The 21,311-nt window shown below is 30.7% G+C and overlaps 1 protein-coding gene across 1 annotated transcript in view; it reads right to left on the bottom strand.

The window, feature by feature from the left end:
* LOC129233318 (dynactin subunit 2-A-like) overlaps positions 1-18,849 on the bottom strand; it is a gene marked incomplete at its 5' end in the record, with an annotated part of 38,848 nt that extends 19,999 nt beyond the window's left edge. The window contains 7 exon segments of the mRNA XM_054867369.1: positions 1,296-1,361; positions 4,812-4,956; positions 6,817-6,977; positions 12,977-13,075; positions 15,454-15,521; positions 17,946-18,036; positions 18,772-18,849. Coding sequence (XP_054723344.1) covers positions 1,296-1,361; positions 4,812-4,956; positions 6,817-6,977; positions 12,977-13,075; positions 15,454-15,521; positions 17,946-18,036; positions 18,772-18,849 — 708 coding nt within the window.
* Positions 18,850-21,311: the final 2,462 nt, after the last annotated feature.

Here is a 21,311-nt window from a genome sequence, read left to right on the forward strand (position 1 = left end):
ATTTTTCAATAATAATTTTTATTTCAGTATATTTTTGGTTCACAACATGTGAATTCTCACCTCCGTGGCATGTCACACACCTTGAGTGACTGTTTATGTAGCTTAATAACTTATTTAATTTAAAGTATATACTTATTTATTTATTATTCCTTTCATAAGTGTCTCAAATACTAATTGTTTAAGATTATTTAATCTTTTAATAGTGTGTTTTAGTTCGTTTTAGTAGGACAAGGAGTCATGTCACACAATAAATTCTCACCTTCATTACCTAAACACACAATGTTGAAAACAAGAAGATAGAGATTTTGCTTTAAAAACTTAACGTGGTTATTCCGACTTCTCACCTCCCTGAACTTGAATTTCAGGGGTATAAATTAATGTAAAAAAAGAAGAGAACATGTTTTCATATGCTTAATATGTGCAGATTGTAACAACGAAGAAAAAAAAAACTTTGAAAAATTTACCTATTAGGTGCATATTAATGGAAAATTCCTCACCACCGAGACAGAACTTCATCAATGACATTATTTCTGAGGTGAAAATAAATGATGGAGGGAAATACATCAATAATAGGCATCCTACCAAAATTATAAATTGCCAGTATATCCTCAAATTTACTAAATGCTATTATTTGACATATATTTGAAACTACTAATTAAGCCATACTTTAATTAAGAGAGCTTAATATTACGTTCCCACTAATCATTAAAATAGTTGATTGCTTGCACAATTAACAAAGTTACTACTTTGATATGAAATTGGTCACGATTTTTAGACATTAAAAGTTTTTTTTTTTTATTTCCGTGAAAAGGCATTATTTATTTTTTTTATTTATAAGTAAAATAATTGGAACTTAGCTGGGCCATTGTTTATGGTGACTTCTAGTAAGTAACACTTTCATGTAAGAATGAAAAAAAAAAGAAAACAAAAGTTTTTGAAATTGAAAAATATTTGCGTTCAAAAGTTGTTTTCTGGAGAATGACCCATATGTGAAAATAACATTCGATTAGCCAAATGTTTAAACATTTGCAAGATGCTGATGATTTAAGCCCTAAGAAACGTTTTCAAGCACTTGAGAATGAACCTTTTTTTTTTTTTTTCAAGTACTTTTCAAGGTTTTTCAAGGGCGCATAAACCCTGGAAAAGGCAGTAGTGACTTTTAAGATGACGAAGAAAGTTACATTAAAATTACAAATTTAGTGAAGTATGATTTTTAAGCATACAGTTGCTCAGACAGATTAGATTAAATCTTGAGTGGTAAGAGGGAAGTGGTTCAATGGTAGATGAATTTTTACCATTTTCTTCTTGTCTGGTCCAATAATACTTTCAAGATTCCTTAGACGTTGCTCTAGACTTGCTAACTAAAAATGAATGAATAAATAAATACTTTTATAGTTATGCTGCAATGCATAATCATACAAAAGTAAGGAAGTCAAAAAGTGCAAGAATAAACCAAGTTAAGCTACATTACAAAAAAAAATGAACACAATCATTTACTTTTTCCATGTTGTTAATGAACAGCACCAAAAAATTCTTTGTCTCAAGACGAGTTAACTAGAGGGCCGTATGCAAGGGGGAGTCTTAGGGTTCAACCCCCCCCCCCCCTCCACCGAAAAGTTCAATTTGACATTTAAAAATTTGTTTATATTTAAAAATTTCCAAAAAATATTGCTCCAAAACTCAAATGTCTTTCATCTGTATATCAATCACATAAAACGATTTCATAATAGATAACCAGAAGACTTGAATACACAAATAGCGCAAAACTGCGCATTAGTTTTTAAACCCTCCCTGAAATTATTTTCTGGTTACGGCCCTGATTAACTATTCAATTATAAATATCAATTCCGTTGGGCATAAATAAAGGAAATTTACCTACTAATGCAATATAATGGATATGAACCCCATTCTATCTTGATAAAAACCAGTTTCATTAGATTTTAAAACTCATGCAACATATTTAAAATATTTATATGCATGATATACTTTTCACAAAACTTATATAAAGAATATATGTCATCCATAAATATACATGACAGTACTGACCTCAGAGCCAGACTAACATAAGTCACATAATCACTACTTTACAGGAGAGCAGAGAAACAATGGCTTGGTGCATACAAAGGATTGGACTCGTGCTCTTTTGACACTTGGCAAATAATTACAAACAATTTTTTTTAGCCTTACATTCATATGGCTCAATGCGCAATAGGATTCTACAAACACAATGCACTAATAAATGGAAAATTGCAAATTTTGGACTTAAATCAGTCTGGCTCTGAGGTACAGAGTTTACATAAATAAAATTAATTTTACACATGATTTTTTTTAAAGGAGAAAAGGAAAGAAATATAGAAAAAAAATTGAATCAGGAATCATCTAAGACTTTTGAGAGTAGTATATAAATGATGTAGGATTTTTATATAATTAATAAACAGATTATGTTTAGTCTAAATAAGAATTTTTATTTGTTTACATAAGTAAAGTACAATTTTATGCATAAATTTTGAAAACAAACCCTTTTTTTTTTCTTTTTGTAGTTGGCTAAAATCCAGTGATCTCTGCCATTGGTAAAGTTAAGATATTTTTCATACAGTTTTAAGAAAATTTATGACCTTCTATTCAAATTCTTTAAAAATTAAGGCCACTTGAAAGTTTTTTAGGTCTGTAGGCACCTGAGACATTTGCTTAAAATAACTTTTTTTCATAAATACTAATAATAATAATAATAAAAGTAAAATTAAATAAAATAAAAATTAAAAAAATTAACTCGTAGAATCAGGATTCCAGACTATTTTGGAATTTATTTATTCTAAAAAAGATAGAAATTCAATTTTAGCAAAAGTATTTGGAAGGAAAAAAAAAAAAAACAATAATTTTAAACATAGTAACAAAGATAGTAACAAACACAGTAACAATCAAAGATTTTTTGCGCAGTATAAATGAAGCAGTAAGAAGCAAAGGGACGTAAGGGGAAAAATTAAAAATTTGAAGATAACCATTTCAAATGATAGGCAAATTTCTCCTCTGTTTGGGGGCAATACATAGAACTACTGGCCCAGGTAGGTGCTGCTGTACAATATGACTTAGAAAACTTTTCAATGAAAACCTAGGGCAAGAGCTTTAAACATTTTTTTGACAAAACTTGAAAATGTCCACTTATCTCCCTGCACTTCTCACTGCCTCAAATCAGGGTTGGCCGAATTGGACCCAATGGGTTTTTTTGAAAAAACCCATTTAAAAAAACCCATTATTTAGCCCACTTTTGGGTTTTTTAAAATTTTCTGAGAATTTTTTTTTTTTTTTAAATAATTAATTTAAATACTTTCACAATTTAAACTTTTTTCTTATTTGTTCTTCACCGCAGACAATGAACATAAAAAAATGAATTTTGAACTTTAATAGAATTTCTTAACTCTTAACGGCATTAAAAAAATACTTCAAAGATTTTAAATAAATGTATTTAACTTTTTTCTTTAACTGGTCAATAAATAACTCAAATTATCTCCATCAAGTCCTGTCACGTCTGATTTTCTCAATATGTGTACAGAGGAAACTAATCTAGTTAAAAGGCTTTCATGTGAATTATTTTCTGCTAACCAACACATCACAAATCTCGAATAAACACAAGGTATATTTTTTAGAAATAAACAGATTTTTCAAACGGTCGACAGAACAGATACAGTATTTTCATTATCTTACGAAAAAGTTGAATATTTCTAACTCTGTACACAGAAATAGAAAAACAGGCAACATAAAATTCAAAGAATGTCTTGATTAAGCTGGAATTCAGTAAAAAGGGATTTAAACTACTTGAGGTTCTACAGTAGTTTTGCATAACAAAATAAATACAATAAAGTAAAATGCAAAAAAAAAAAAAAAAAAAAAAAACGTAGTAATTAAAAACGAACAATAGATTTTCTCACTCGAGAAGTAACTTTGCCTTAACTGTTGGTAATAATGAAAATTAAAAAATCCGAAACTTCACCATACTTAGATTTTTTCGTCTTTCATACTTTTCTTCAGAAAATGCTGAATTTTAACTAGTTTTCCAGCTTTTTTTCCCCGAAGACAATTTTTGCACTTTGCCCATATACTTACGCTACAATATGCTACAAGTACCCTACATTTTCCCTAAAAAAAGACAAAAAAAACCCACATTTCTTTTAAAAAACCCAACTTTAGTTGGGTTTTTTTTTGGGTTTTATTTAAAAAAACCCAAAAAACCCTGGGTCCATGGGCTTTTTTAAAAAAACCCGGGTTTTTGCCAACCCTGCCTCAAATGGACTTGCATTTGTTATTTAAAAATAAATAAAATTTTAAAACCAAATTCTTGACAAAAAAGTCTGACTTTTTTTTAAAAAAATACGCCGAACCCTGGTTGTCAAACAAGGAAACTATTTTGCAATAAATCCATTATATTGTCAAAGCGCTCCTATCATTTTACAATGTAAGAATACCAAAAAAGGAAAAAAAAAAAAATGAAACAGTAAATTAATATTGTTACTTTTCTCCCTCCCAAAACACCAGAATCCTTTCAATATAGTTATTGGTAAATAATTCTCCCATTAGTTCTAAAATAAGACACAAACAGGAATGCATAAAAATATTTTCTGACATTTTGTACCTATAAAGGCATTGTATGCACCACATTGAAAAAAAAAAAAAAAAAAAAAAAAAATAATAATAATAATAATAATGCAGGTAGGGACTGCATTTAAAATTCACAAATAACAGAAAAATGTAGTGTGCGAACCAAATTTGAAAGAATACAGGAACAAAAGTGGAATTGTCAAGGAATTTGTTTATACTTTGGATGCTTGCTCCAATTTTGATTGGTCAGGCTTCACGTACAGCTCATACTTGATGGTATCTTCGGTGACAGCCGAAGAAGTTTTGGTCTTTTTTTCTGGGACAGGTTGTTTTTTGAATGCATCAACTTGTGCCATAAGCTTTCTAAAAATGATTAAAACAATTCTCATTTAGTTGAACTAAAGATATATTTTTAAAAAGATGCTAACTTCTTAATAAAATGGTTATAAAAAAAAACATATCAAGTCAATTTTGATTTGGGGAAAAAGACCTACAAAACAGTATATTAAATTTTTCTACATGGAAAGATTATAGAAAATTTAAAAAAAAAAAAAATTACTTCCAGAAACCACTTAGCATAAGAATTTTAAGCAACTATTAAAATCACTCTTTCAGAACATATGTGTATTTATGATAGAACTAAAAAGTAATTGAAGTTATTTTGAACTAAATTTTCAAACAGTATAATAATTGTTGCAAGTATAACAAGTAATAGTGAAAGAATAGAAGTAATGTAGTTATTCTTATATAACTAATTGACATATTTATGCAAAACAGATGAAACTATTTGACATCCATTCATAGGGAGCTTTTCTCTAATCAAGAATATAGGTTTTAATGTATGAATACAGCATTTTAACAATAAAAAAAATAAAATAAAGATATTTACTTAAGTACACAAGTTAACTATATTTCAAATGATTTCAGTATGTAACGAAAAAAAAATCTTAGATTGCTTTTGCAACAAACAACTTTGAAATGCAAGAGAAAAAAAAAAAACAATTAGTTAATTTCAAAATACATAAAAGAAGAATACAACTTGGTTATAAAATAAAAGAAACACTTAAGTCGGAAGAAAAGAAAACCTCTATAATCTGCGGTGACAACAAATAGTATAACGGCAAAAAAAGTTTTTTTAATTGAAAGTTCAATTTTAGCAATTAAATTAAAAATGTGAAGAAGTAATAACTTTTAAGCTTTATAGTATTAATTCAAAAACCAAAGATTTCTTCTTGAAATCGTGATTACAGTACGCTAATCACTTCGAGTCATTGGAATAAAAGCAAAGGAGCTAAGGCATTAATGAAGGCTTCCTCTTTGCATGTATGGTTGTTTATTTTACGTAGTATTGAAAGCGTAAAAGGAAATTTCAAGCTAGGTAAAATAAACAATCTAACAGACACAGAAACAATCTTAGGAAGTTCATCCTGTGGTTAATAAGTAAGATTCAATACTTTGACGATGAGGAAAAAAGATGCACAAATATGCGGCAGTGTATAATCGCACCTCATTAATTTTACTTTTTGAACAGATAATTGGCGGAAAATGCGTAGGGAATTAAACTACTTAATTTTGAAAAGCAAAAAAAAAATTTTTTTTTCTTCATAAAATCAATTTTCCCTGATTTTTTGTTATTTTTTTTCAAAATTCCCTGATATTTCCCTGATTTTTCCCAGATTAATAAAGTTCCCTGATTTCCCTGATCTGTCGCCACCCAGTTATTCAATTCAATTCATTTTATTTCAATCAGGGAAATATATATATACACATACATATATATATACATATATATACACACATATATATATATATATATTACAAATATGCATTTCACATATAAAATAAAAAGAAATTACAAACAGAAATATATTTCTCTCAGTCGAATTGAGAATCCCTGATTGAGTAGATGGGAGTAAAGGCTATACAATAGCCTGACTAGCTCCCACCTCTTTAGGTGGTTATGGTCTGCTTCTCTTTAGTATTTTAAGAAAGTCTGCTTTTCATGAAGTCTTAAAGGATTAAAAAATGTAATAGAATAGAATCAAGGGGAAAACATTTGAAATTATAACAGCCAGGTAGAATCGGTTTTATAATCATGAGAAATTTCTAAGCTTTAGTGGAAACAAATACCGTTTTCTGAACCTTTAAAAAGATTTGCAGAGAAAAAATGTAAGACGTCCCAGTGAAACAAATTCCAATTTGGGAAATAAAGGTTGTCCTTACTTATGTAGGGCACCGAGGGGATCGGACATTTCTGAGAGGGCCTCCGAGCCCAGGACCTTCTCCATGTGCAGATTCTGAAGTTCTTTCTGCAGCTGCTCTATCTGCTGCAGCAGCACTGCAGGCGGCACTTGAGATGACTCGCTTTCTTTCTCCGAAGACACCTGAGGATCAAAGAACCATACTCAATTAGTGCTGCTCTAGCGTTCTCAACAAAATTACCAACCAAAAATGCCTCTAGGAGTTTCTTGAAATGATACAAAGAATGCATTTTCTTTCAATGAACGAAAATACTTCACTTGTTTAAAAACAAGGACTTTAGTTTGAAACAAAAAATAGCAAATGGCATCAACCCTTTAATGCATTGTGTTTAATGCATGTCATTCGGTAACATTCTCAACTAAAGTCTTCAAAATACTATAAGTAAAAATTAAACTCTGTAGTGGCTAAAACCAATTTTATAATTGTAAATGCACCCATCTGATGGAGAACAAAAACAGATTTGTTATTTGGAATCTGAAAATGTAGGATTTTTTATTATTATTATTTTTCTTAAAGTTTGTGTTTCTTAAAGTGAAAATGCCTACTTTTAATTCCATGACAAATAAATTTTACGACTACTTAAAAAGTAAGCCAATTTTACAATTTTCATCAATGTTTTGACATTTGATTGGAAATTATGTGGCATTTTTTGTTAAATCCTGATGTTGCCAAGTGGTTGTTTAACCATAAACAATCCCTAAATTAAACTATGATTTTTTGAAGTATTTTTCTCATAATTTGAACAGAAGTTTAAAGCCAAAAGATAAATTTTTAAAAATCATGCATTTAAGGGTTAGGGGAAGGTGGGCCACAATAATGAGACAAAAAACATATTTTTCTTTTTTCGTATATTGGTGAGTTCTAAAGCACAGAAACATACTTGATTATATTAAAGGTATTAAATTATAGCATATTGCATCAAATTCAGCCCATTTAATGTTAGAAAAAACGAGCTGATGTGTGCATCACATGACTTCCTTTTACACCAATTTAATGCTATTTCCCTATTATTGCAATTTTAATGGGATTCTCTCTCTAACTCTTTAAATATCACTAGCAATGGCCACATTGAAAGCAGATTTAAAAAAAAAAAAAAAAATCGCCAATTTTTCGCCAAGTTGGCGACAAAACTTGGCAACCAAAAGACTGGCGATATATCACCAAGTGACCGCCTAATTTGTGGCCCAGTGATGGGCCACTATGAGACATTAACTACGGCCACAATGGATAGCTGAATTATCACTGTATTTTTACTTAAAGTTTGCAAAATAAGTACCTTCAACTAGTTAATTAAAGAAACTTAATTCAGTACAGAGTTACTAAAAAATTTCAACATCATGTGATACTGATTTTTTCACAACGGATTTTTTTTTTTTTTTTTTTTTTTTCATAAATTTCATGGTTTCAATGTCCAGTACCCCCTTAAAGCATATTTTAAATGGTTAAAACTTTTTTTCTTACATATGAAACAATTTTAATTACAGTAAGCAAAAAAAAAAAAACCATTAGGATTTAAGTAACAAAAAAAGAATAAAATAATAAATATTTGGCATTTAACTTATACAATTATTTTATACAAATATTTATTATAATTATAAAGTGCTTTGAAATAAGTACCACGTGTGGCAAACTTTAAAACAACTAACCGGTTTCTAGTTTTGTTTTGTACAAAGCTGTGTAGTAAAAGAAAAAGTTCACTTGTAATAATTAGTTAAAATATAAATATTTTTAAATCAAGCCTATTTTTTATTGTTGAACTTCTTTTGTGTAAACTAAAACAAGAAGTAGATAAGTATTTTTCACTTGCTTACTGCTGCTTGAGTCACAATGAGATGGCTCATTGTGGCCCAAACGACAAAAATAAAGATTTTTGCTCCATATCATTAAAATAAACCATGATTTAAAAATATTACAGCTGAATAGAGATGTAAAATTTCCGGAAATTTTGAAGTGATGGAAAAAAAACGTTTTTTTAACGGAGTTTTTTCGGGAAAATTTGGAAAAAATGGAAATTTTGGTTTTTTTATGAATAAAATTAGGGTTTCTTAACAGCTCTGTGTTTCTTGGAACATAAAGGGTTAAGCATTAAAAAATATATGCTACCCACACATCTTTTTCTGCTAGACAGAAATACCCATAAAGGTAAGATTAATTTTAAAAAAAAACCTTTTTGTTTTATAACTGAGAGCTTTCATGGTCAAACATCAGAAATATTTCCAGTCGTCATTCAACCATTAATATTGGGTAATGTGTGTCTAATCATAAAAATTACATTTTTATTATTTAACTTGAAATATTAATTGAAATTTTTTGACTTTCAAACATATATATATATATATATATATATATATATATACAGTCGGACCTCCATATATCGAACTTCCATATATCAAAATTTTCTGTATATCGAAATTTTTGCAATCTGCATGTTCATTACATAGAAAAACTGCTTCTATATATCGAAAAAATCTCCATATATCGAATTTTTTTTTTTAGGCATTTCGTTTGCTTGTTGTGCCCCGGCAAACAGTATTTGAAACGGTATGTTGTTTCAAGTGGCTTGGAAATGATCGTCGATGTCCGGAAAGTTGACAAAATGAACAAAGAACATTTGAGTTAATCGTCAGGTCATCCAAAAGTGAGTTCAATGAAATCCTTGGGTTTCCACGAGAGCAGTTGTTCGTAAGATGGGAATTTGTGACTGATAAAGTGCGACTAAGGGAAAAAACAGCTTAAACAAAAGTTTTACGAGTTCCAAAAAGTTCAGGCATTTGTATGACTCCAAAGATGCCCAAAACGTTTGAGACAGGCCGCAAGGTCACGCTGAAAGAGATAGTATTCAACCAGCTCATATCCCCCAGAACAATAAGAATTGGTCTGTAGCCAAGTACCTTAAAAAATGTTAAATATCGCCAAAATCCGAAATCAGCCTTGGTCTGTGATGGAATGAGCACAAGCGAAAAAAAATCTCTAGTTTTTTGTGGATGAGGGTCGTAAAATGAATCAAAAAGTGAACCAGAAGGACATTTTAGAAGTTATAGTACTTCTGTGGGCCTAAGAGCACTTCAGCAACGTATACCGGACATTTTCCTTGAACTCCCGCACCGATTCATATGGGCAAAAAGACAAGATAGGTGCAAGGCGCATTTTTTTTTTGGTATGATATCATCTTTTGAGTGGACGCTCTACTCGCTAGACCTCAATCTCATTTATTACACTGTATGGCCTATTTAGGAGTCGAAGGTCTATCCTAAACTACACGTACGTTTGAACTCTCTAAACCAATTGCTTTATAGGGAATAGGATTGAATAAAGGACTTGTGGCAAAATTCAATAAGCAGTTGCATCTCTGTATTACTGCAAAAAGCTGCTAGTTTGAAACCAATTAAATTTATTGATTGCTAAAGGTTTACTCATATTATTTTTGTGTTTTGTTAATTTATTCATTTTTAATAAAGTTTCATGGAAAATTGCTTGCCCAGGTTTTTTGTCGCACCCTGTACATTTGGTTCGCACAGTCAGCAGAACATAATTTTGTGATTCAAGTTATGCTTGCTTGTTTAATGAAGAAGAAAAATAAATTCTTTACTAAGGTTATTGGTTAAGCTTTTTTGCAAAAATTATTATTAAACGTTTTTTGATCTTTATGCAAATTATATTATCATACAACAGCTTGCATTAAAATTAGACAGTATTTTAACATTCAAGGAGGGGGGGGGATTTCATCAGAATTTAAATGTGAGAAATTTCTAGTAACGTTTTGAAAATTTCAATTTAACTTCCTGAAAAGTTGAAAAAAATCATTTTTTCCAATTTTTCCGGAGTGGAAATAAACCCCTTCGGAAAAAAACGTTTTTTTTTTCCGTTTTTTTGGAAATTTTCCCGACTGTTTTCATCTCTACTTGGGACACTTCTCTGATTTAGGACATTATGCGGAATTTAGTTTTGAGGGCTGGTACATCTGTCAGTATTTCACCGGTAAAAAGTAAATAGTGTTACAGGTTAAATATATAATTATCTTTTGATGCCATGTGAGTTAAACTTTGATACTTCAGCTTTATGGGCAAGTTTTATCCTTTCGAAAATTTCGACAAAATATGCAATTTTTAACCCTAGAACTACAAACCCATTTTTCTTTTTTTTTTTAAATTTGTTAACTACAAATCGCGGTAAAAATTTACTCTGTGGGTTTTTTTGCTTGTAAAATTGTTCTGAATGCTGTTATCTGTCTCGTAAGTATCATAAATAAGGTAAACACACCGGTAGTGGCCAGTGTTTCAGTAGTTGGCTCTTCAAGGTTAATGTTTGAAAAAAAAATAGGATTTCAGGTCTTCTAATGGATGGTTTTTTTTTTTTTTTTTTGCCACACCCTGTACATTTGATTTGCACAGTCATTAGAAACATAGTTTTGTGGTTGATGTTGTGCTTGTTTGTTTCATGAAGAAGGAAAATAAATTCTTCACTAAGGTTATTGATTTAAGCTTTTTTGCAAAAAATATTATTAAACGTTTTTTGATCTATATGCAAGTTATATGATCATACAAAAACTTGCAGTAAGGTTAGACAGTATTTTAACATAAAAAGGGGGGGGGGGATTTCTAATCACTTTTTGCTGAAAATTTCAATTAAAACCTTGAAAAGTAGAAATTTTTTTTTTCAATTTTTCTGAAGTGAAAATTAACTCCGGGAAAAAATGGTGTTTTTCCGTATTTTCGGAAATTTTCTGTTTTTTTTCCGACTGTTTTCATCTCTACAGCTGAATAATAAAAGATTAAAGTGTCAGTAACAACATAAACTACAACACTTAGCTTAATTGTTGAAGTTCTTCAAGATTATGATATATGCAAGAAATTATCCAAATAACTTTCATTGCGTCCGAACAGTAACTAATTTTTTCCTGCAAAACAAAAGCATAGAACAGTATGGAACTAGGAATTCTGGGGGAAGCATTTTAGTTATGTATACTCTCCCTAGGTGGTGGTAGCTGTCAGAATTGTATTTATTTTTGAATTTACAATGTCTCATTGTGGCCCACCCTCCCTTAGTAAGTAAATAAATTTAAAAATAATGACAGATGAGCAGATTTTCAACAAATGAGGAGAGGGTGGAAAAGATGAGTGGTACTACAACTCTGATTTCAAATCATGAGCATATTCATCTTTAAAATTGTTGCAACAAAAATAGGAAACAAGAAGTTTATAACTTCAATAATAACTTTTGTAATAGATTTTTTGTTATTTATGTATTTAAACAGAGGGCACCTGTTCCATCATCAAAATTTCAATACTTCAATAATTTTTCTCATGAGGTTAAAAGCTATCGACAAAACAATTTAGAACAATATAAATATATTTTTAATGAGAATCAAATAGATTTTACCATAATTTTAGATAAAGATATTGAAGTTGAAATCTAATTTATTAAGATGAAGCTAAACACAGATTTGTTAGCATTTATTTCTCATAAAAAAGGACTAATGAACCTTTTTCTTAACATCAATAGTAGGTACGTTACAAACTATACATATATTATGCTAAATTACGGATAAAGAGGCTGGACAGTAGGGTGGTTCAAAAATACATGTAAAAAAAAAAGTTTGTCCTAGATAATAGGACACCACTCAATATTTTTAGACTTGTAGATAGTAATATACTAGAAGAATTTAAACTTTTTATTTCAACTGAAAGAGGGTGCTCAACTCCCTCCCCTAAACTTCATAAGTATGGGGAGGGGGCTAACAAAATACATTGAACTGAAAAAACAATGCTACACATTATCATATACACTAGTAATATGCATATACATTGCAATAAAATTATTATTTACCCGAAAAAACAGCTGGGGAAATTAAATGTTTCAAAATTAGTGGCATTTTCTATGCTACGTCTAATATTCAATTAAGGGGTCATTCAGCACCCTTTAAAATGTGAATAAGAAGCTAAAATTTTTACAGCATAATACTATTAGTAAGTCTAAAAAGGGGGGGGGGGGAGGGGGTCCTGGACTCTAGTAGAAAAAAAGTTTTTTTGAACCACCCTACTGGACACCTATCTTTTTGCAAGCAACTGCTACACAAAATTAATATAAAAACAAGCAAAAATGAATGTACATTCAAAGTTACCTTCATTTCATTCACTTGCTCATATAGCTGTTTTGTTTCAAACTGAATTCTGTTGTATGCCTGCAAAGGAGTTTCCTTTTCTTGGGAGTGATCTCCAATCTGGAAAAACAAATAAATAAATAATACCAATCATAGAACCAGAGAAAATATTTAATCATATTGTTTGGAAGCATAGTGAGTTCAAATTACAACAATAGTAATAATTTGCCAATGCCAATGTTTACTAAGCAGAAAATGAAGATCAAGGCAGATAAAAAGACAAATTTAAAAAACATATATGCATATGTATTTTTTTTGCATAAATGTATTGTTTAGGCAAAAAAATTTCAATAGAAGGTTAGTTACATCATGAAGTCGATGAAAATGTGTTCGGTTTCAAGCTTAACTACACTAAGTATTTGTTAAAAAGAACAACTAAGACAGTGAGAAGCAAAGGAATGTAAAAGGGTTTCATAAAGCTTTGAGTAAAACATGTCTAAAGTTCAGATTCTAGGTGAGCTTTCGTTATTTTTTTCTTCAAAAAATCATGCTATATAGCAGCACCTATCAAGGCTATTAGAGTGAAACCTGTGTATAACAATACTGTTTATAACAATAAACCTGCATATAACAATTTTTTTTTTTTTTTTTCATTTTGGCCCCAACAAAATGTGTGCATAACGATAACCTGCCCATAACAACATTTTTTTTAGGTCCCAACAGTATTGTTGTAGACAGGTTTTACTGTAGTACCATCTTTTGCCCCAGAACAGATGAGAGGTTCTCTAACTATTTGTACCGGTTATCTCCATTTTTTTCAATTTTTTGGCACTTCCCTTTCCTTCTCACTGCCTCAACTATGCTACTTTTGAGAGAGTAATTTTTTCAATAGTTCTAAAGCAACAAATACTGTAAAAATATTTATTTTCGCAATCCCGTCATAATCACGAAAATTGAAGCCTTGAGAAATATTATTTTATTTTTCAAAAAAATTCACAAAATTTTTAGCTTACGAAATCATTTTGCAAAAATTATGGCTGACGAAAATAAGTGCCTTTACAGTAAAGGTTTATTTGGAACTAAATATGTCATTCTTGTGGGAAATATAATGCGGTTAAAAAAAAAAAAATCATCACACGAAAAGCATTTACATTTGATTCAAAAGAGAACATGAACAAATAAAAATATTTTTGTTCATCTAAAATTGCTGAAAAACAAAAGTAAGAAAACATTACACTGTCAGAAATCCTTGCTTTTTTTTTCTATTTAGATTGATGGCTATTTCTTCAGGCATAAAAAGAGGTAACATGTTTGTTTTTTAAGGAAAATAACAGATCAAACAAAAGTAAAAGCCATTTAATCCCTAATTATTATTTCAATTATTTTTATTGAATTTGAAAGAAGCACCAATATAAGTAGCATTAAGTTTGTTAGCCTGAAAACATCAGTTTCATTTATTACACCTCTTGTATTCTACTTGCCCCCCCCCCCCCCCCCTCTCTCTAACATTCTTTTTCATAAGCTCACCTTTTAAATCTTTGCAAAAAGAAGAAAAAAAAAAGGAATACACACAGAAAGAAAAGGAATGCTTTATAAACATTTTAGATTCAGTTATTCAATTTCAACCACTAGTGTAGAGAATTTAAGAAAAAAAAATGAAGTGTGGAAAAGTTGAGTTTTGGTGGGCAGCATACATGAGCAAAGTTTTGAGGAAAACAGAAAAAAAGGTATCCAGTTTTCATTTCTTTGGTGATTTTTAGAAGATGTTTTCCAAAGCAGTTAAAAATTTGCATCTTTATTTTTGGTATGTGGATGGATCTTTCTCAAATAAAAAGCAAAGGAACTAAAATAAAAACCTTAGCATACAGTTGTTTCACTGATCCCATGATTTAATCATTATAATTTGGTGATTTTATTTCAATTTGAACAAAATATTGTGTTGCATATAAAAAACCTGTTTTTAAGAACATTACTTAAAATAGAGATTTTTTTTTATAACATCACCTGCTAAACCAATCAAAAATTGATAAATAAAAATAACATTATGTATTTTAACCATGTTATTTGCAAGAAGAAAAATTCTAAATCAAAGAGTTGGTTTTCTTTCTATCTTTTGTGCACTTAAGAAGTAAAGTCGCCATAATTTGCCAACTTATAAAGCTGTCATGAACTATTTATTACTTGTGGGTGCAAAATGATGGTAAAGTTGAATTACCAAAACATTAATCTCAGTGCATCAGATGTTGCGGGTAAAGTAGCAGAAAGAATCCAAGAAATTTTGGTCATTAATTATACCACTAATTTAGTAATGGCATTGATACCACATAACACATTAAATTAACTAAATAAAGAATAATAGAGTCCACCATGTTTGTAAATATTTTTTGGGTTTCATGATACGCACTAAAATGCTTTAATACAAATAATCATGATTTACTACAAAGATTTAGAAATTTTATCTCTTATTTCAGTAACTACGTGCAAAGAAAAATAAATACCATTTCCCAGTCACCTGATCTGACATCATAACCAGTTTTACCAGAACGACCAATACCGTCGGTAAAATCTAAAAAGGAAATGCTCTTATTTGATATCATTGCATCACAAAACTTATGTTTGAGTTCAGTAATATGAATTGAAAAGTGAATTGTTTCATGGCAATAGGGGAAAATTGAAAATAAGAAAGGTTAAGATATGCATCAAAACATACCATATATTTAAATAAAAAAAAAAATGATTTTAATTTCTTTGAGAAACTGCAATAAATATATTTAGTAAACAGCATTAGAAATCTGTTAAAAAAGTAACTGGTCCTGCAGATCAGTAAGGATGAAGATTTTCTGGTCTGCAAACAATATGATTAGTCCCCTTAACACAAATGGTAGATAAAGATGAATTATGCTTTTACATAAATTTATTAGCATTTTATTTACATATGACTTGTTTTTCATAAGACTGAAAACTGATAGTGCATACAAGATAAGTTTAAGTAAATGTAAAATCTTAAAACTAACTGTAAATCTTTACTAATAACAGGGATGAGAGTGGTCAGAGAGCAAAAAGGAGGAAATCCAAAAAAAATTTCGTAAAAGCGATGATATCCAAAAAAAATTTCGTGAAAGGGATGATGTCCAAAACCGCATCCAAATAGAACCTGAAAGCCATGATATTCAAAAACTCAACAAAAAATGGCTAATTTACCAGTTTTAAAGGTAATACGTATTTAATCAAGTATGAGTAATAATTTTGTACAATTTGCTGCATTGTACCATTTCTTTGCAAGAGTGTTGATTCCTAAAAAAATCTAAATTTTGAAAGAGAGGCAACAATTTCTAACCCTGGAGTCCTTGAGCTAGGGTTGGGGGAGCCAGAGGTCAATCTTGGCTGCATCACACAAGTGTCACCTTTTTATATTTTTTAGAGAAAAATATTTTTTACATTAAAAACATTTGAGTTTATAGTGTTAAACGAGTGCGAACATAAATTTTAAAATTAGATCTGTTTGTAAAGTAAAAATTTACAACAGAGAAAAATCTAAAATTTCTTCATGTGGTAGAACATACTTTTCATAGTAAGAATTGAAAATAAATAAATATATATGTATATAAACGATTGCTTATCTTTTTCCTTGCATTTGAGCCCAAAATTTGTTTTTAAAAACTTTCTAATACAATTTTGGAATAAAAAGAACAACTTTCAGCTGCCTCATTTAATCATGAAATTTCAAAACTTTTAACAGATTGTAAAGCCTAAAACCATTTGAGATTCACCATAAATATTTTTTACCCTTTCTTAAATACACAAAAAAAGTAACCATGCCAAGTTACAAAAAAATTCGAGGACTGTGGGTGCTGAGCCCCATTTCTGATTGGGTTTTGCATTTTTTCTAAAATAAATTAAAGAAATAAAAATATTATTAAAATGACGAATAAAATAAGCAGATATTAGGTAGTACATAGGAAAAAACCACCCAATATTTAAAATAATTGAAATACTTTCAGGATGCAAAAAGATTGAAATCTGAAATGAGGCATGCAACCTTCGGCGCAGCACGTGTTTGACGTCGTTGCATGATTCCAAAACGTACGTTTTTGGCAGATATCGAGGAGGATGAAGATTCAAGGGGGAAAAATAGAACAAATAAGAAATAGGGGACCGAAAATTTCAAAAAACCGTATTTTTTTTCCCGATTTTTGAGAAAAATAAGGCCTGAAAGAGACAAAAAAAGGAGGAAAAGGAGGAAAGGTTTTAAAAACCAACAGAAAAAGCCGGAAAAATCTCATCCCTGTAATAATAAAGCTGAAAGTCCCTCTGTCTGTCGGGATCTCTGTGACACGCATAGCGCCTAGACCGTTCGGCCGATTTTCCTGAAATTTGGCACGAAGTTAGTTTGTAGCATGGGAGTGTGCACCTCGAAGTGATTTTTCGAAAATTCGATGTGGTTCTTTTTCTATTAAAATTTTAAGAACTAAATTATCTTAAGATGGATGAGTAAATTACGAAATTATCATAACATGGAACCGTAACATGGGCACAAGCCAATTGGCGAGAAAATTCACCATACATTATTTGTAAATATACAGGCGAACCAAAAGACCTTTTAATTTTCTATTATGGGCAAAGCCATGCGGGTACCACTAGTGTAAAAATAAAAGTGTTAAAAAACAATGATTAACCACTAGTCTCGTGAACTACTGAATTCTATTTCAGTGGTCTAAAGCAGTTTACACTGGTCTGGGATCAGCAAATCACCAATGAATTTCGAACACTGGTAAAAGTCGATAGGTATCAATAAGCAAAATGTTCTCAAAATAAAATAAATATTTGATGTTTAGTTATAATATGGGCTTCAGAACAACTCTGTATAAATCAATCAAAACTATTGATGCTATTGGTTCTTCAACTATTAACAGTTCAATGCTATTGCGTTACTGGTGATAGTGTGTAAATAATAAACATACAAGAAATGAAATTCAGAGAAACCACTCACCTACACCTCTGCTATCAAGAGTTTTGCCTTTAAATTTCGTGTAGGCATCATTCGGAGAGATTTTCAGCGTTTCCACACTGTCACATTGATCCTGAAAACAAGATGCAAATGGCTGTTAAATTTCCACTGTTTATTACTCACATTTTACATACTGTCAGCCCTGCTTAATTGGGTAATGGATAAATGAATACCCAGCTTATATGCATAAAACCTCACGGAACCGAATATTTCCCCATAGAGGCAATGTCTTAACCAGAGTTTCACAAAAAAAAAAACTTGTAAAATCTGTAGCCACGTAACATTAAAACTATATGGCATGAGTTCAGGACTTTGAAAAAGTGACTTGATATTTGGAGAGTCATGAAATCCGGGTGTCCCAATAACGAGATTTGACTGTATTTAAAAAAATTTTATTATTGTACACTTATTGGCAAAAAATCTTTAAGACGTCTTTTGACAAAATTGCAACTAAAACTTAACTACAAAAAAAATAAGATTACACGCTCTTCAAGATCCATATTGATACAGTCAAACCTCATTTATCTGAACATACTTAAAACAAATTACTACTACATTTGCAATCAGTCTTATTGTTGTTGTTTTTTGGATAAGATGAAGTACAGTTAAGATGAATTAATTTTAAGGGTCAGTTGAGTCCATTTTGACGAGGTTCGACCGTATTTGAATCAGTGTAAAATTCTTCACATGTGTTGATGGTTCCATTCATAAAAATCAACTAATACTCGGTACTGGGCATAGTAGTAAGTGGTCAAGTACTGGGTACAACACTACACATAACAACAGATGTGGCAACATAAAAACATACCACAAGAGCGTCCGACATCGACAGGGTCCCCTGCTCGGCTTCAGGCAAGTCATTGGTCTCATATACATCAGGCTGGTCATGTGCCTGGAAGACAGAAGAATCATTAAATGAAGTAATAACGTAAAGGAATACTTACCTTTGAATAAATGCAGCACAGTCCCATAAGTACTTGTACAAGGAGTATGAAAGGAACTTCTCATTAAGCCAGGATGAAAAGGCCAGAAAAAAGAAAAAAAAAAAAACATTGAGAAAAGTACGAGAAGTCTTTTTTAAATTCGTGGAATGGAGGACAAGGATAGTAAATTAAACTTCAATGATATTTTTCTTTTTTTATCTATTCATTTGCAACTCAAAAACACTTCTCAGCTCTATCAATAAATTGGTTTTTACCTGCATAAAAAAATATTGAATCTTTCACCAAAAAATATGCTGAAAAATTCCTCATTTCACTTCTTCATTGCTTGTAAATTTCTTCCCACAAGTTCTTTTTATTTTCATTTTGAGGAACAGGAAGTATTTACTCGGGACCAGGTCTGGACTATTGGGTGAATGATTCTTAGTATCAAAGCCTACTTTGTGCAGGGCAGCCAACAAAAGACGACTCTTGTGAACTGCAGCATTGTCATGCAGGAACAACACAACTTTCATCAATATGTCCTCTTTTTTCTTTAATTGCTTCTTTAAACTGTTCTAATATTGAAGCAGAATATTCTCCTGCTATACAGACACCTTTATCTTTATAATCGATCAATAATACTCCTTCTGAATCCCAAAAGATCGCCGCCATGTGGTTTCCAGCTGATTGTGTCACCTTAAACTTCTTTGGCAGTGCTGTTCCTTTTTTGTGCCACTGTATGGAGTCTTGCTTAGACTCAGGTTCGTAAGGATAAACACGAGTTTCAACCTCGTAGCGTTAACAATCCGGGCCAATACACAATCTTTAAGAGGTCTTCATGTTTTCAGTTTTCTTCCCGATTGAATTGCTTGATTGGCCATTGTTCAAAGTCTAATGATGCAGTTAAGATAAAACTTGGTATTTATACTAATGAAGAGTCACAGAACACCTGACGGCTAAAAATATCCCCACCACTTATTCCCATCCTCGCCATTCCGCAAAATTAAAAACGCGCCCTCGTATGTAACCATATGTTGTGTAATTATTTACTACTTTGTTGAGTATAGTATGCAGTGAAGATGCAACCATATGAAAAAGGCTGTTCACCCAAAAATCAATAGCAGATAATCAGCAGATTAATCATGATGACTTAAACATTCAAACCTATTCATAAAAACCCCGGCATTTTGTCGGCTTTGTTACTTGCTATGCTGCACTGCTGACTAAACTTAAAGTTCTGACCAATTAAAACAATTAATACATTTATTCAATAACTTTTTCTTTTTGCTGATGATAGACCTCTAGATAAAAAATAGCTTGCGTTTTAAACAGGGTTGGCTTTTTGCCGGCAGAAACTGGTTATAACCGGTAAAAACCGGCAGAAACTGGCAAAAACTAGAAAACGTTTTTAATAGCTCTAGTAATTACTTAATGACAGGCAATTAAGAAAAATAAAAAATATAGCCCCATTTCATCATTTCAGAAACTTAATATAATAGTTATTTAATAATTAGTGTAAAAATATGTTAAATAACAAGACTGACATTTCCAAAGCAAAGTAAAATGTATCATAGTTGAAATTGCTATGTGTTAGAAATTTTAGCCTTGTAATGTAAGTAACAAGTTTTTCAGTTTGTTTATAACTATTTTGTTTGCATTCAAGATATAAAGTGTAATATATCAAATATTTAAATTAATACATATTTTTTTATTTCATTCAACTCTAACACACTTACACTTAATATAACTGAATAAAGCTATTCTCAAAGAGCTCCTGCTGCTGCAACTTACTGTGCTGATTTAGCGAAAAATGCAATAATAGAGCTTGAAACGAAATATGACTGCAAAGTATTATCTTTAGTAACTGACAATGAACACAAGATGGAGTTAATGAAGAAAATTATTGAAGAAGAAATGCCATCTGTTACAACTTATTGTTGTTCAGCTCATTACTTAAAATCTTCTTGGACTGGATATCCTACCAGATTCTCTTATTAAACATGTGGTTTCAGTCCAGAAATATTTCAGAAACCATCACAGGCAAGGAGCTTGGCTAAAGGAGTACCCAAAAGCTGTGAAACCACATACACCTTGTAATACACGGTGGAAGAGCCAGGTGGACTGCTTAGAGTCGTTTATGAAGAATCGCCCATATTATTTACAAATACTAGAAGAATATGAAGCTGATATTCATGACAAAGGTATTGTTCAGATTATAAATAATCAGATGATTCACAAAGAAGTTCAACACTTGCTGCTGCAGATAAAACCTGTTACTATTGCTCTGGATTCAGTTCAAAAAGAGAACTGCTCAGTTGCAGATGCTTGCGATGTTTGGATTCATTTAACAAAAGACGCTCTTATGTGTGCTTTTGAGAAGGAAGTGATGCACAGATTGAATCAAGCAGTTACTGATAACCATTTA

Source organism: Uloborus diversus, unplaced genomic scaffold (assembly GCF_026930045.1).
Source record: "Uloborus diversus isolate 005 unplaced genomic scaffold, Udiv.v.3.1 scaffold_331, whole genome shotgun sequence".
Taxonomy (NCBI): Eukaryota; Metazoa; Arthropoda; class Arachnida; order Araneae; family Uloboridae; genus Uloborus; species Uloborus diversus.